Source organism: Oncorhynchus mykiss, chromosome 8 (genome assembly GCF_057628025.1).
Source record: "Oncorhynchus mykiss isolate SJ-2025 chromosome 8, ASM5762802v1, whole genome shotgun sequence".
Lineage (NCBI taxonomy): Eukaryota > Metazoa > Chordata > Actinopteri > Salmoniformes > Salmonidae > Oncorhynchus > Oncorhynchus mykiss.
Window position 1 is genome coordinate 90,674,435 of NC_143029.1, and position 15,125 is coordinate 90,689,559.

A 15,125-nucleotide genomic window follows, 5' to 3' on the forward strand; every position below is an offset into this window, starting at 1 on the left:
GCTGTCGGAGTTGTGGTTGTGTTATGTAGTGGGAGAGAGGGGAGAGTGAGAGACCCTTAAATTGAAATTGCAATTGAGAGAGACAGACATAATGAGAGTGTGAGAGCGAAAGAGAGGAGATGGAGAGAAAGAGACAGAGAGACAGACAGAGAGAAGTGGGGAGAGTGGAAAGATGGAGGAGAGGAGAGATGGAGGAGAGGAGAGAGGGAGGAGAGGAGAGGAGAGAGGAAGTGTGTGACTGTGGCCCCAGCTGTCTGACTATTTGAACACCTGACGATGTAACATAGTACACAAAAAATCCGGGACACTCAAATTAGTATGATAGCTAACATTAGCCACCTAGCTAACGTTAGCCACCTAGATAACATAAGCCACCTAGCTAACGTTAGCCACCTAGCTAACATTAGCCACCTAGCTAACGTGAGCCAAGAAATTGGAATTCGTAACATATAAGTTTTGCAAATTCGTAACAGATCATCAAATCAAATGTATTTATATAGCCCTTCTTACATCAGCTGATATCTCAAAGTGCTGTACAGAAACCCAGCCTAAAACCCCAAACAGCAAGCAATGCAGATGTAGAAGCACAGTGGCTAGGAAAAACTCCCTAGAAAGACCAAAAACCTAGGAAGAAACCTAGAGAGGAACCAGGCTCTGAGGGGTGGCCAGTCCTCTTCTGGCTGTGCCGGGTGGAGATTAAAGAGTACGTGGCCATTTAAGGCCAGATCGTTCTTCAAGATGGTCAAACATTCATAGATGACCAGCAGGGTCAAATAATAATAATCACAGTGGTTGTAGAGGGTGCAACAGCCTCAGGAGTAAATGTGGGATTGTTCTTAACATAGCATGGATGATGGACATCCAAAAATGAATAGAAATGTAACACACACTGCCACACTGTATTCAGAGGCCTGGACTTTCTCCACATTTTCTTACGTTACAGCCTTCTTCTAAAATTGATTAAATCAATTTTAAAAATCCTCTGCAATCTACACACAATACCGCATAATGACAAAGTGGAAACAGGTTTTTAGAAATGTTTGCTAATGTATTAAAAATTAAAAATCTGAAAAAAGGTCCCACAGTTGACAGTGCATGTCAGAGCAAAAACCAAGCCAGGAGGCCGAAGGAATTGTCCGTAGAGCTCTGAGACAGGATTGTGTCGAGGCACAGATCTGGGGAAGGGTAACAACAAATTTCTAGAGCATTGAAGGTCCCCAAGAAATCAGTGGCCTCCATCATTCTTAAATGGAAGAAATGTGGAACCATGAAGACTCTCCCAAACTGACCAATCAGGGGAGAAGGGCCTTGGTCAGGGAGGTGTCCAAGAACCAGATGGTCACTCTGACAGAGCTCTGTTAGAGTTCCTCTGTGGAGATGAGAGAACCTTCCAGAAGGACAACCATCTCTGCAGCACTCCACCAATTAGGCCTTTATGGTAGAGTGGCCAGACAGAAGCCACTCCTCAGTAAAAGGCACATGACAGCCCGCTTGGAGTTATGAAACCAAGATCGAACTCTTTAGCCTGACAGGACAACGACCCTAAGCACACAGCCAAGACAACGCAGGAGTGGCTGTGTGCCAAGCTTGTAGCTACATTCCCACAAAGACTCAATGTTGAAATTGTTGCCAAATAGTGCTTCAACAAAGTACTGAGTAAAGGGTCTGAAAACTTATGTAAATGTTTTTTTATATATAATTTTTTTAGACAAATTAGCAAACATTCCTAAAAACCTGTTTTCCTTTGTAAATATGGGGTATTGTGTGTAGATTAATGAGTAAAAAAAAACGATTTAATCCATTTTAGAATAAGGCTGTAATGTAAAAATTAGTCAAGAGGTCAGAATACTTTCCGAAGGCAGTGTATAATACTAATCGGAGTGTTTCGGACTTAAGTTTACTATGTTATGTCTACCCCTGAGTCCAGGTTGGACATTTGACAGCTATCAGGTCCTCTGGGACTGGCCCATTATGAAGAGAGGAGCGGAGAGAAAATATACAGCATAACCTAGATAGCCTAAAGCAAAAATGTTTGTTTGAAAATTTGAAATTGGATTTAGTGTAGGCATACAGTATACGTGTGTACTAGTGAATGTCATCATACACTATATGAACAAAAGTATGTGGACACCCCTTCAAATTAGTGGATTTAGCTATTTCAGCTTCACCCGTTGATGACAGGTGCATAAAATGGAGCACACAGCCATGCAATCTCCATAGACAAACATTGGCAATTTAATGGTCTTACTGAAGAGCTCAGTGACTGTGTGGCATCGTCATAGGATGCCCCGTTTCCAACAAGTCAGTTCGTCACATTTCTGTCCTGCTGGAGCTGCCCCCGGTCAACTGTACGTGCTGTTATTGTGAAGTGCAAAACGTCTAGGAGCAACAACGGCTCAGTCGGGAAGTGGTAGGCCACACAACTTCACAGAACGGGACCACTGAGTGCTGAAGCGCATAAAAATCCTCTGTCCTCGGTTGCAACACTCACTACGGAGTTCTTAACAGTTTCTGTCAGCACAATAACTGTTAGTCAGGAGCTTCATGAAATGGGTTTCCATGGCCGGGCAGCTGCTTACAAGCCTCACATCACCATGCACAATGCCAAGCCTCACATCACCATGCACAATGCCAAGCCTCACATCACCATGCACAATGCCAAGCCTCACATCACCATGCACAATGCCAAGCCTCACATCACCATGTCCAATGCCAAGTCTCACATCACCATGCACAATGCCAAGCCTCACCATGCACAATGCCAAGCGTCGACTGGAGTGGTGTAAAGCTCGCCGCCATTGGCCTCTGGAGCAGTGGAAACACGTTCTTTGGAGAGATGAATCGCGCTTCACCATCCTGCAGTTAGACAGACTAATTTGTGTTTTACGGATGCTAGGAGAACGCTACCTGCCCCAATGAACAGTGCCGACTGTAAAGTTTAGTGGAGGAGGAATAATGGTCTGGGGCTGTTTATCATGATGCGGGCCCCTTAGTTCCAGTGAAGGGAAATCTTAACACTACAGCATACAATGACATTCTAGACGATTCTGTGCTTCCAACTTTGTGGCAACAGTTTGGGGAAAGGCCCTTTCCTGTTTTAGCTTGACAATGCCCCCGTGCACAAAGCGAGGTCCATACAGAAATGGTTTGTCGAGATCGGTGTGGAAGAACTTGACTGGCCTGCACAGAGCCCTGACGTCAACTCCACAGAACACCTTTGGGATGAATTGGAACGCCGACTGCGAGCCAGTCCTAATCGCCCAACATCGGTGTCCGACCTCACTAATGCTCTTGTGGCTGAATGGAAGCAGGTCCCCGCAGCAATGTTCCAACATCTAGTGGAAAGCCTTCCCAGAAGAGTGGAGGCTGTTATAGCAGCAATGTTCCAACATCTAGTGGTAAGCCTTCCCAGAAGAGTGGAGGCTGTTATAGCAGCAATGTTCCAACATCTAGTGGAAAGCCTTCCCAGAAGAGTGGAGGCTGTTATAGCAGCAATGTTCCAACATCTAGTGGTAAGCCTTCCCAGAAGAGTGGAGGCTGTTATAGCAGCAATGTTCCAACATCTAGTGGTAAGCCTTCCCAGAAGAGTGGAGGCTGTTATAACAGCAATGTTCCAACATCTAGTGGAAAGCCTTCCCAGAAGAGTGGAGGCTGTTATAGCAGCAATGTTCCAACATCTAGTGGAAAGCCTTCCCAGAAGAATGGAGGCTGTTATAACAGCAATGTTCCAACATCTAGTGGAAAGCCTTCCCAGAAGAATGGAGGCTGTTATAGCAGCAATGTTCCAACATCTAGTGGTAAGCCTTCCCAGAAGAGTGGAGGCTGTTATAGCAGCAATGTTCCAACATCTAGTGGAAGGCCTTCCCAGAAGAGTGGAGGCTGTTATAGCAGCAATGTTCCAACATCTAGTGGAAGGCCTTCCCAGAAGAGTGGAGGTTGTTATAGCAGCAATGTTCCAACATCTAGTGGTAAGCCTTCCCAGAAGAGTGGAGGCTGTTATAGCAGCAATGTTCCAACATCTAGTGGAAAGTCTTCCCAGAAGAGTGGAGGCTGTTATAGCAGCAATGTTCCAACATCTAGTGGTAAGCCTTCCCAGAAGAGTGGAGGCTGTTATAGCAGCAAACTGGGACCAACTCCATATTTTAATACCCATGAATTTTGGAATGAGATATTCGACTAGCAGGTGTCCATATACTTTTGATCATATAGTGTATTCGGAGGACAGATGTTCTTTACAATTTGAAATCTACTTAACTGCTATGCAACATGAAACTGATGTCGGTCAGACAAAATGATTGTGTTCTTATACTTTCCTGATGTCATTGGGGTTCATTGTAATTGTTCCTAACATAAATAACTTGATGATACACAACAATGCAGAGAGAGAGAACATTACCAACTAGTCAACTATATGAAGAGAAATAGCAGGTACATGTCAGGGTAAACCAACAGTGGGGGGTTTGGGGGGGGGGGGGGGGGGGCACTGAAGCTTTACAAACAGTGATACAGTGAATCACACTATCATCAATGAGGCTATTACTATGCGGGCAGCCTACAGAACAGCAATGGGTGATGCAGAAACCACAGTATGGATTACAAACAACAAACAGAAATAATTTCCCGCGGCCTCTTTTTACCTTGAGGTACTCGTTTTCAGAGCGGAGATCTTCTATTTCCCGCAATAAATCCTCCTCGATTATCTCTTTGCTGCATTCCAGTTTTATCAATTGTGCGGTCGATGCTTTCTCCTGTTTACTCCCCTCTCCTCCGTGAGCACCTGGTCCTGGAGCCTGAGACATGCCGCCTTTCCCAGCAGCCGCGGGGCTACCCTCCGCGGTGCGCAACGAACCAACACCACTACCGGCAGTAGCCCCTGCCGCTCTGGCCGCGTCTGACGCTGATGCTGCCGCCTGCACAGGATGATCCACCTGATCCCTGTCGCTGAACCCGGAGCCCCCCGACTCCCCATCGCTGCTTGCGGCCGCGGCCAGGCGCTGTTCGTCGGATAGGGGTTCGGAGGGACAGTCAGAGAGATCGGAGCTACTGTCGGTCTGACTGACCCTGCTGCCGAGGGGGGTAGCGCCGGTTGGGACGCGGATTGGGGAGCCAAGGCTGAGTGGGCCGTGGTGAGACGCGGTCAGCGTGGCTATTTTACTCTTCTTGGCTTTGAGGGCGAGGTGTGGACTGCTGGTGCTGCTGTCCGGGGTCGGTTTGCTGGCGCTTGCAGTGGTCGGTTTAGGTTCAAGCGCCGCATGTTGAATGACCTTAACCGTCTTCTTCGTGACTGTCGAAGACTTGGTGCTGTGACTTTTCACGGTGGCTGGTTTGTTATCCTTCGCTCCGGTTGGGGTGCGCCTGGATATGCGGCTTTGATTGGATGATAAGGCCACTGGAGAAGAGGAGTGCTGCTGCTTGGTCAGTTTGGGGGATTTTGGTACGATAGCCGCTGGTTTGGGCGAGGAGCGGACATCCTTCAGGAACGGCCTGGCCGGAGATGGTGCTCGGTTTAACCGTTTCTTCTCCAACTGGTGGTTTGGCGGTTTGGTGGGTTCGCTGGTCCCAGAGCCACTGGAACGATCCATATTACAACACTCCGACGATACCGGTGGAGAATATGTAGAGGAGGGGAGGGGGTTGATGGATCAACAAATGATCAGTCCACGACACACATAAATAATACATTTGACAGCCGACAGCAGCACAAACACAGCCCTGTCTCCCCGTTGTTCTCATCACTCCCGGGATGCGCACCACGGTCCTTTAGGCTATTCGCGGTTTTATTCCATTCGGTCTGTTTAGGTAAATATCATCGGCTACATTCACCAGGTTGTCATTGTACTCCCCTCTACGGTACCGGCAGCCCGGTGGCTCCGCTCGGTCTCCTTGAAGGAATCGCTGAAATAAACGAGATTATTGTAGCCTAAATAAACCGCTGAGGGACAGAAGGAATCTGCAGTGTTGCTAATTGTAAGGTTTGGCTATAAATGCATCCAGTCGTATTGTTATTCCCTGATACGACTCGTCCTCCCCCTCGCTCTCTGGGCCCCGGTCTGTCCGTGTGTCGGCTGCTCGCGGTCTTTTGCCCTTTCCCACTCCTTCCGTATATCTGACAAGGAAAATCTGCAATCTCTGCGGTATGTAATGACTAGATGGGATACATCTTTTGTCGGATTTGACTTTTCATAGCAGGTTAGAATAATTAACGTAGCATGTTATGATAATTAGGTTAAGGGTATGAAAATGGTTTTGGGGGATAGCTAAAAATGCAAAGAAATATATATATACTTTTGCGGTTCATTTGAATTTGACAAAAGCTGTATCCCTTCTAACCATGACTTTGCGGTCTCGAACCTGGTTGAAGCCTACCGTGGTTCCTAATGTAGGCGCATGCGCTTTGTTTCTCACAAAACCCCAATACACCCCTGAGTAGATGGTAATGTAACAACATACACTGAACAACAATATAAACGCAACAAGTGTTTCATGACCTGAAATAAAAGAGCACAGAAATGTTCCATAAGCACAAAAAGCTTATTTCTCTCAAATGTTTGAATCTCTGAAATGTTGTGTAAAAATGTGTTTACATCCCTGTTTAGTGAGCATTTCTCATTTGCCAAGATAATCCAGCCACCTGACAGGTGTGGCATATCAAGAAGCGGATTAAACAGCACGATCATTACACAGGTGAACCTTGTGCTGGGGGCACGTTTTGAGGGAGTGTGCAATTGGCAGAGCTGTTGCCAGAGAATTGAATGTTAATTTCTCTACCATAAGAGGCCAACTTTGTTTTAAAGAATTTGGCAGTACGTCCAACCGGCCTCACAACCGCATACCACGCCAGCCTAGGACCTCCACATCCGGCTTCTTCTCCTGCGGGATCGTCTGGGGGGTGGGAGTGCCTTGCTCCCAAGTGGGTGGGTCCATGCCCTCTCAGGCCCACCCATCACTGAACCCAGTCATGTAAAATCCATAGATTAGGGACTAATTTATTTATTTAAATTGACAGATTTTTTACATTTTATTTCGAAATGTTATCTTTATTTACAGTTTACAGTTTCCTTATATGAACTGTAATTCAGTAAATTCTTTGAAATTGTTGCCTGTTTTGTTTATATTTGTGTTCAGTATATTTTCTCCACAACTATGTATATTGTTTCTGTATTTTACAAAGTTTAAAATGTAAGCAGTAATTCAACAAGTAAAAAACAGAGCCCCATCATCATACAATAGTTTGCGTATAAATATTCTCAGCCGACACAGAGTACGTCTCACATTGGCACCCTATTCCCTATATAGTGCATTACTTTTGACCGAGGTCCATTGTGCACTAGTCCATAGTAGCCTTAGGGAATAGGGTGCCAATTGTCATGTAGAATAGAACAACAGTCATTATCACACAGTACAAGATAATTGTATTTAACTTAGGCAAGTCAGTTAAGAACAAATTTTTATTTTCAATGACGGCCTAGGAACTGCCTTGTTCAGGGGCAAAACGACAGATTTTTACCTTGTCAGCTCAGGGATTCGATCTTGCAACCTTTCGGTTACTAGTCCAACGCTCTAACCACTAGGCTACCTGCCACCCCTCCACTCTAACCACTAGTCTACCTGCCGCCCCTACACTCTAACCACTAGGCTACCTGCCGCCCCTACACTCTAATCACTAGGCTACCTGCCGCCCCTACACTCTAATCACTAGGCTACCTGCCGCCCCTACACTCTAACCACTAGGCTACCTGCCGCCCCTCCACTCTAACCACTAGGCTACCTGCGGCCCCTACACTCTAACCACTAGGCTACCTGCCGCCCCTCCACTCTAACCACTAGGCTACCTGCCGCCTCTACACTCTAACCACTAGGCTACCTGCCGCCTCTACACTCTAACCACTAGGCTACCTGCCGCCTCTACACTCTAACCACTAGGCTACCTGCCGCCCCTCCACTCTAACCACTAGGCTACCTGCCGCCCCTCCACTCTAACCACTAGGCTACCTGCCGCCTCTACACTCTAACCACTAGGCTACCTGCCGCCCCTACACTCTAACCACTAGGCTACCTGCCGCCCCTACACTCTAACCACTAGGCTACCTGCCGCCCTACACTCTAACCACTAGGCTACCTGCCACCCCCTACACTCTAACCACTAGGCTACCTGCCACCCCCTACACTCTAACCACTAGGCTACCTGCCGCCTCTACACTCTAACCACTAGGCTACCTGCCGCCCCTCCACTCTAACCACTAGGCTACCTGCCGCCCCTCCACTCTAACCACTAGGCTACCTGCCGCCCCTCCACTCTAACCACTAGGCTACCTGCCGCCTCTACACTCTAACCACTAGGCTACCTGCCGCCCCTACACTCTAACCACTAGGCTACCTGCCGCCCTACACTCTAACCACTAGGCTACCTGCCACCCCTCCCCTCTAACCACTAGTCTACCTGCCGCCCCTACACTCTAACCACTAGTCTACCTGCCTCCCCTCCCCTCTAACCACTAGGCTACCTGCCACCCCTCCCCTCTAACCACTAGGCTACCTGCCACCCCTCCCCTCTAACCACTAGGCTACCTGCCGCCCCTCCACTCTAACCACTAGGCTACCTGCCGCCCCTCCCCTCTAACCACTAGGCTACCTGCCGCCCCTCCCCTCTAACCACTAGGCTACCTGCCACCCCTCCCCTCTAACCACTAGGCTACCTGCCACCCCTCCCCTCTAACCATTAGGCTACCTGCCGCCCCTCCACTCTAATCACTAGGCTACCTGCCTCCCCTACACTCTAACCACTAGTCTACCTGCCGCCCCTCCACTCTAACCACTAGGCTACCTGCCTCCCCTACACTCTAACCACTAGACTACCTGCCGCCCTACACTCTAACCACTAGTCTACCTGCCGTCCCTACACTCTAACCACTAGACTACCTGCCGCCCTACACTCTAACCACTAGGCTACCTGCCGCCTCTACACTCTAACCACTACGCTACCTGCCGCCTCTACACTCTAACCACTACGCTACCTGCCGCCTCTACACTCTAACCACTAGGCTACCTGCCTCCTCTACACTCTAACCACTAGGCTACCTGCCTCCCCTACACTCTAACCACTAGGTCACTAACCACTAGGCTACCTGCCTCCTCTACACTCTAACCACTAGGTCACTAACCACTAGGCTACCTGCCTCCTCTACACTCTAACCACTAGGTCACTAACCACTAGGCTACCTGCCTCCTCTACACTCTAACCACTAGGTCACTAACCACTAGGCTACCTGCCTCCTCTACACTCTAACCACTAGGTCACTAACCACTAGGCTACCTGCCTCCTCTACACTCTAACCACTAGGTCACTAACCACTAGGCTACCTGCCTCCTCTACACTCTAACCACTAGGTCACTAACCACTAGGCTACCTGCCTCCTCTACACTCTAACCACTAGGTCACTAACCACTAGGCTACCTGCCTCCTCTACACTCTAACCACTAGGTCACTAACCACTAGGCTACCTGCCTCCTCTACACTCTAACCACTAGGCTACCTGCCTCCTCTACACTCTAACCACTAGGCTACCTGCCTCCTCTACACTCTAACCACTAGGCTACCTGCCTCCTCTACACTCTAACCACTAGGCTACCTGCCTCCTCTACACTCTAACCACTAGGTCACTAACCACTAGGCTACCTGCCCCCCCCCCCCAGAATACACACTGAACAAAAATATAAACACAACATGCAACAATTTCAAAGATTTTACTGAGTTACAGTTCATATCAGGAAATCAGTCAATTAAAATAAATTGGGCTCTAATCTATGGATTCCACATGACTGGGAATACAGATCTGCATCTGTTGGTCACAGATACCTTAATAAAGAGGTAGCGGTTTGGATCAGAAAACCAGTCAGTATCTGGTGTGACCATTTGCCTCATGCAGTGTGACACATCTCGTTCACATAGAATTGATCAGGCTGTTGATTGTGGCCTGTGGAATGTTGTCCCACTCCTCTTCAATGGCTGGGTGAAGTTGTTGGATATTGGCAGGAACTGGAACACGCTGTCGTACACGTTGATCCAGAGCATCCCAAACATGCTCAATGGGTGACATGTCTGGTGAGTATGCAGGCCATGGAAGAACTGGGACATTTTCAGCTTCCAGGAATTGTGTACAGATCCTTGTGACATGGGGCCGTGCATTATCATGCACTGAAACACGAGGTGAAGGCGGTGGATGAATGGCACGACAATGGGCCTCAGGATCTCGTCACGGTATCTCTGTGCATTCAAATTGCCATCGATAAAATGCAATTGTTTTTGATGTCCGTAGCTTATGCCTTACCATACCATAATCCAAAGGGGCACTCTGATCACAACGTTGACATCAGCAAACCGCTCGCCCACACGACGCCGTCTGCCCGGTACATTTGAATCTGGGATTCATCCGTGAAGATCACACTTCTCCAGCGGCCATCGAACGTGAGCATTTGCCCACTGAAGTCGGCTCCGACGCTGAACTGCAGTCAGGTCAAGAACCCGGTGAGGATGTGGAGGTCCTGGGCTGGCCTGGTGACACATGTTCTGTGGTTGTGAGGCCGGTTGGAGGCGGCTTATGGTAGAGAAATTAAAATTATATTATCTGGCAACAGCTCTGGTGGACATTCCTGCAGTCAGCATGCCAATTGCATGCTCCCTCAAAACTTGAGACATCTGTGGCATTGTGTTGTTTGACAAAACAAGATTTTAGAGTGGCCTTTTTTCCCCAGCACAAGGTGCACCTATGTAATGATCATGCTGGTTAATCAGCTTCTTGATATGCCACACCTGTCAGGTGGATGGATTATCTTGGCAAATGAGAAATGCTCACTTACAGGGATATAAACAAATTTGTGCACAAAATCTGAGAAAAAAAAAGCTTGGAACATTTCTGGGATCTTTTATTTCAGGGACCAACACTTTACATGTTGCGTTTATATTTTTTGTTAGGTGTATTTCAAATAAAAATACAATAAAATGTGTCTAGTTGGTAATAAATATATATCTCTTTATTTTCACTTCATTAGTTAAAGAATGCCACAAGTTATAAATACCACGAATCCACTTTAAAAACATGCCAACTGTTTTTATCTTCCAAATAACTCATTGATTAATACAAAGCAGGGATAGGGTCAATTCCAATGGAAGTCAACGACTTCAGGAAATTAACTGAAAAAGGGCAGTGACTTCTGGGTAGTCTGAAAAGGAGAAGATATTTATCTTAAGCATTTTTTTTTTTTTTACATGCTTGGATTTTAAAAACTCATATCACTTCCTGAATTGACTGACGCCAATCCCGATACAAAGTATAGTCTTTCATCTTTAAAGGACACATATACTGTATGTCACAGAAGACTGCATTGTAAAGAGTATATGTAATCTGACACAACACAGTATAGTAAGGCTTGTCTATAGGACAGAGATCATGGTTACTGCCATGTTAAATTGTTAACTGTGTTAGTGTACATTTGTTTAATATCTGATCTCAATCGATCAATGAATCAATCTTATAATCTTTTGATTGATTGTTAGAATGGGAAGCACAGATCAAGAATCAATCTAAAACATGTAACCAGGAGTGGAATTGAAGGAAAAATAAAATTGCTAAGTTACCACTGTCATAGTACTAGGAATTCAGCTAATTTTCCCCACCCAATTCCACCCTGCATGTAACCAATACCACATGCACCCCAAAACTCAGTACTGAAACGCTTCCAAGTGAAAACCACAAACGCCTTGCTTGCATGAACTCTAAAGACTTGAATCTGGTTCTAGAAGGGACCCCAATAATCAAGGTCCTAGAAGGGACCCCAATAACCAAGATCCTAGAAGGGACCCCAATAATCAAGGTCCTAGAAGGGACCCCAATAACCAAGGTCCTAGAAGGGACCCCAATAATCAAGGTCCTAGAAGGCACCCCAATAACCAAGGTCCTAGAAGGCACCCCAATAATCAAGGTCCTAGAAGGGACCCCAATAATCAAGATCCTAGAAGGGACCCCAATAACCAAGGTCCTAGAAGGGACCCCAATAACCAAGATCCTAGAAGGGACCCCAATAACCAAGATCCTAGAAGGGACCCCAATAACCAAGATCCTAGAAGGGACCCCAATAACCAAGGTCCTAGAAGGGACCCCAATAACCAAGGTCCTAGAAGGGACCCCAATAATCAAGGTCCTAGAAGGGACCCCAATAACCAAGGTCCTAGAAGGGACCCCAATAATCAAGGTCCTAGAAGGGACCCCAATAATCAAGATCCTAGAAGGGACCCCAATAACCAAGGTCCTAGAAGGGACCCCAATAATCAAGGTCCTAGAAGGGACCCCAATAATCAAGGTCCTAGAAGGGACCCCAATAACCAAGATCCTAGAAGGGACCCCAATAATCAAGGTCCTAGAAGGGACCCCAATAATCAAGCAGAAAAAGATAACAGCGCTGGTTAAATGACAGTTATGTATGAAGTAGGGGCCCCTAGACACTAATCTAAAAAGGTCAATTCGTGTCTATTCCTCCCTAATTGCTCAAGGATTAGGACAGGTGAGTTACGTGTCATTGAATCAGCGCATTAGTGTATTTGACTTAGTTGTACTGACTAGCCAATCAGCAGTGAGCATTGGGGTTAGTAATAACAGTTTACTGAACAGGTATCAGGGTCAGGTATATCACTGGACAAAATCTTTAGGTGCATAAATTAGCCAATCGATGATAAATAATACAACTGGCAGACAAAGGTGTTTTTATTTTATTAGATCAAGCGACTATTATTCTCTAGGGGTTTAGGATTCTGTGTCTTCTTACGTAAAGTCTGTTAGCTTACTTACAAAATATATTTTTTAGCATATTGACCTAAACCATTATGCGCATATTGATAAAACATGTTGGAATCCCAATTTAAGCCACGACCAATGTTAGCGACACTCTCCTCGACACAAAACAATCCAAACATTTATTTCATTTTCAGTTGGTTGGTAGGCTGCAGATCTTAGGTTTATCTTTCAAACATTACTATGACAACTAGCTAATCTGGGCAGGATGGACACTCTAACTGGTCTGAAACATCATTCACTTCACATAGATATGTCTCTTTTCTGACAATTTCAATAGTGTCTGGTTGGGGTTTGATCAATGTAGACCGATAGCAGATGTAGACCTAGGCATTGAGGTTAATAGTTCATTATATATCAATTAATGAGTCAAGTCAAGGTCAATTCCGGGGTCATCCCAATACTGTTTGTGCAAACCTTTCCAACAACAACAAAAAAATCTTATAGCGTTCGTATTTCTAAATTCAGCGCATAAATTATAACATCTATATGGAGAGATCACCTTTAAGTGGTATTTCAACTTAGGGGAAGTGAAAACACGAGGAACTAACGGGCCTAGTCCGAAAAACAGTCCCAGACCTCTTTATTCCTCCTCCACCAAACTTTACAGTTGGCACTATGTATTGGGGCAGGTAGCGTTCTTCTGGCATCTGTAAAACACAGATTTGTCCATCAGACTGCCAGATGGTGAAGTGTGATTCATCACTCCAGAGAACCCGTTCCCACTGTTCCAGAGTTTCAATCGCGGTGAGCTTTACAGCACTCCATCCGACGCTTGACATTGCGCATGGTGATCTTAGCCTTGTGTGCGGTTGCTCGGCCATGGAAACTCATTTCATGAAGCTCCCGACTAACAGTTATTACGCTGACATTGCTTCGAGAAGTAGTTTGGAACTCGATAGTGAGTGTTGCAACCGAGGACAAACCATTTTTATGCACAATGTCCTTCAGCACTCGGCGGTCCCGTTCTGTGAGCTTGTGTGGTCTACCACTTCTCGACTGAGCCGTTGTTGCTCCTAGAAATGTCCACTTCACAATAACAGCACTTACAGTTGACCGGGGGAAGCTCTAGCAGGGCAGAAATGTGACGAAACGGAGTTGTTGGAAAGGTGGCATCCTATGACGGTGCCACGTTGAAAGTCACTGAGCTCTTCAGTAAGGCCATTCTGCTGCCAATGATTGTCTATGGAGATTGCATGGCTGTGTGCTCGATTTTATACACCTGTCAGCAACGGGTGTGGCTGAAATAGCCAAACCACTCATTCGAAAGGGGTCTACATACTGTTGTGTATATAGCTCCTGTCTTCATAGTGACTGTACGTAGCTACCTCCTCCTGTCTTCATAGCGACTGTACGTAGCCCCGTCTTCATAGCGACTGTACGTAGCTACCTCCCCGTCTTCATAGTGACTGTACGTAGCTACCTCCTCCTGTCTTCATAGTGACTGTACGTAGCTACCTCCTCCTGTCTTCATAGTGACTGTACGTAGCTACCTCCTCCTGTCTTCATAGCGACTGTACGTAGCCCCCTGTCTTCATAGCGACTGTACGTAGCTACCTCCTCCTGTCTTCATAGTGACTGTACGTAGCTACCTCCTCCTGTCTTCATAGCGACTGTACGTAGCTACCTCCTCCTGTCTTCATAGTGACTGTACGTAGCTACCTCCTCCTGTCTTCATAGTGACTGTACGTAGCTACCTCCTCCCCGTCTTCATAGTGACTGTACGTAGCTACCTCCTCCTGTCTTCATAGCGACTGTACGTAGCTACCTCCTGTCTTCATAGCAACTGTACGTAGATGCCTCAAACTACACTACCCATCAGCCACTGCACTTCTGTCCGCTCAAAAACATTGTCACTAGGCACCAAAACAGAAGAAAACAGACTGAAACAGGGGACTACCCGAATTGTCCAATCAGAAAAACTTGTCTCCGTTGCAACAACGTTTTGCTACGGCGTGCACTAATGAATAGTACTGATAGGGTTCGACATTGAAACAAGGTTTGTTTTTATTCATCATTATTAGTGCTGCTAACTAATTTAATACTTTATTTTTTTACACTGCCCCCCCCCCCCCCCCCCCACACACACACATTTTAGCATAGGAGTTTAACTAGCTGTCATGGATTATAGTGCAAAACATTACAATGAACAAACAGACCTGGAAACCATTCTAAGACACTCTTATAATACTGTAAGGCAAGAGACAGACAGACATGAACGCGACACACACAACAAACCAACTACTGTTAAGGCTGTGTCATTATTGGTTGTGTAAATAC

The 15,125-nt window shown here is 46.4% G+C and overlaps 1 protein-coding gene across 1 annotated transcript in view; it reads right to left on the reverse strand.

Moving 5' to 3' along the window:
* LOC149982180 (microtubule cross-linking factor 1-like) overlaps positions 1 to 6,137 on the reverse strand; it is a 171,278-nt gene extending 165,141 nt beyond the window's left edge. Inside the window, exon 1 of the mRNA XM_090182938.1 lies at positions 4,638 to 6,137. Within this exon, the coding sequence (XP_090039064.1) occupies positions 4,638 to 5,582 (945 nt within the window). The 5' untranslated portion in view covers positions 5,583 to 6,137. The remainder of the gene's footprint in view (positions 1 to 4,637) is intronic.
* Between the last annotated feature and the right edge of the window lie 8,988 nt (positions 6,138 to 15,125).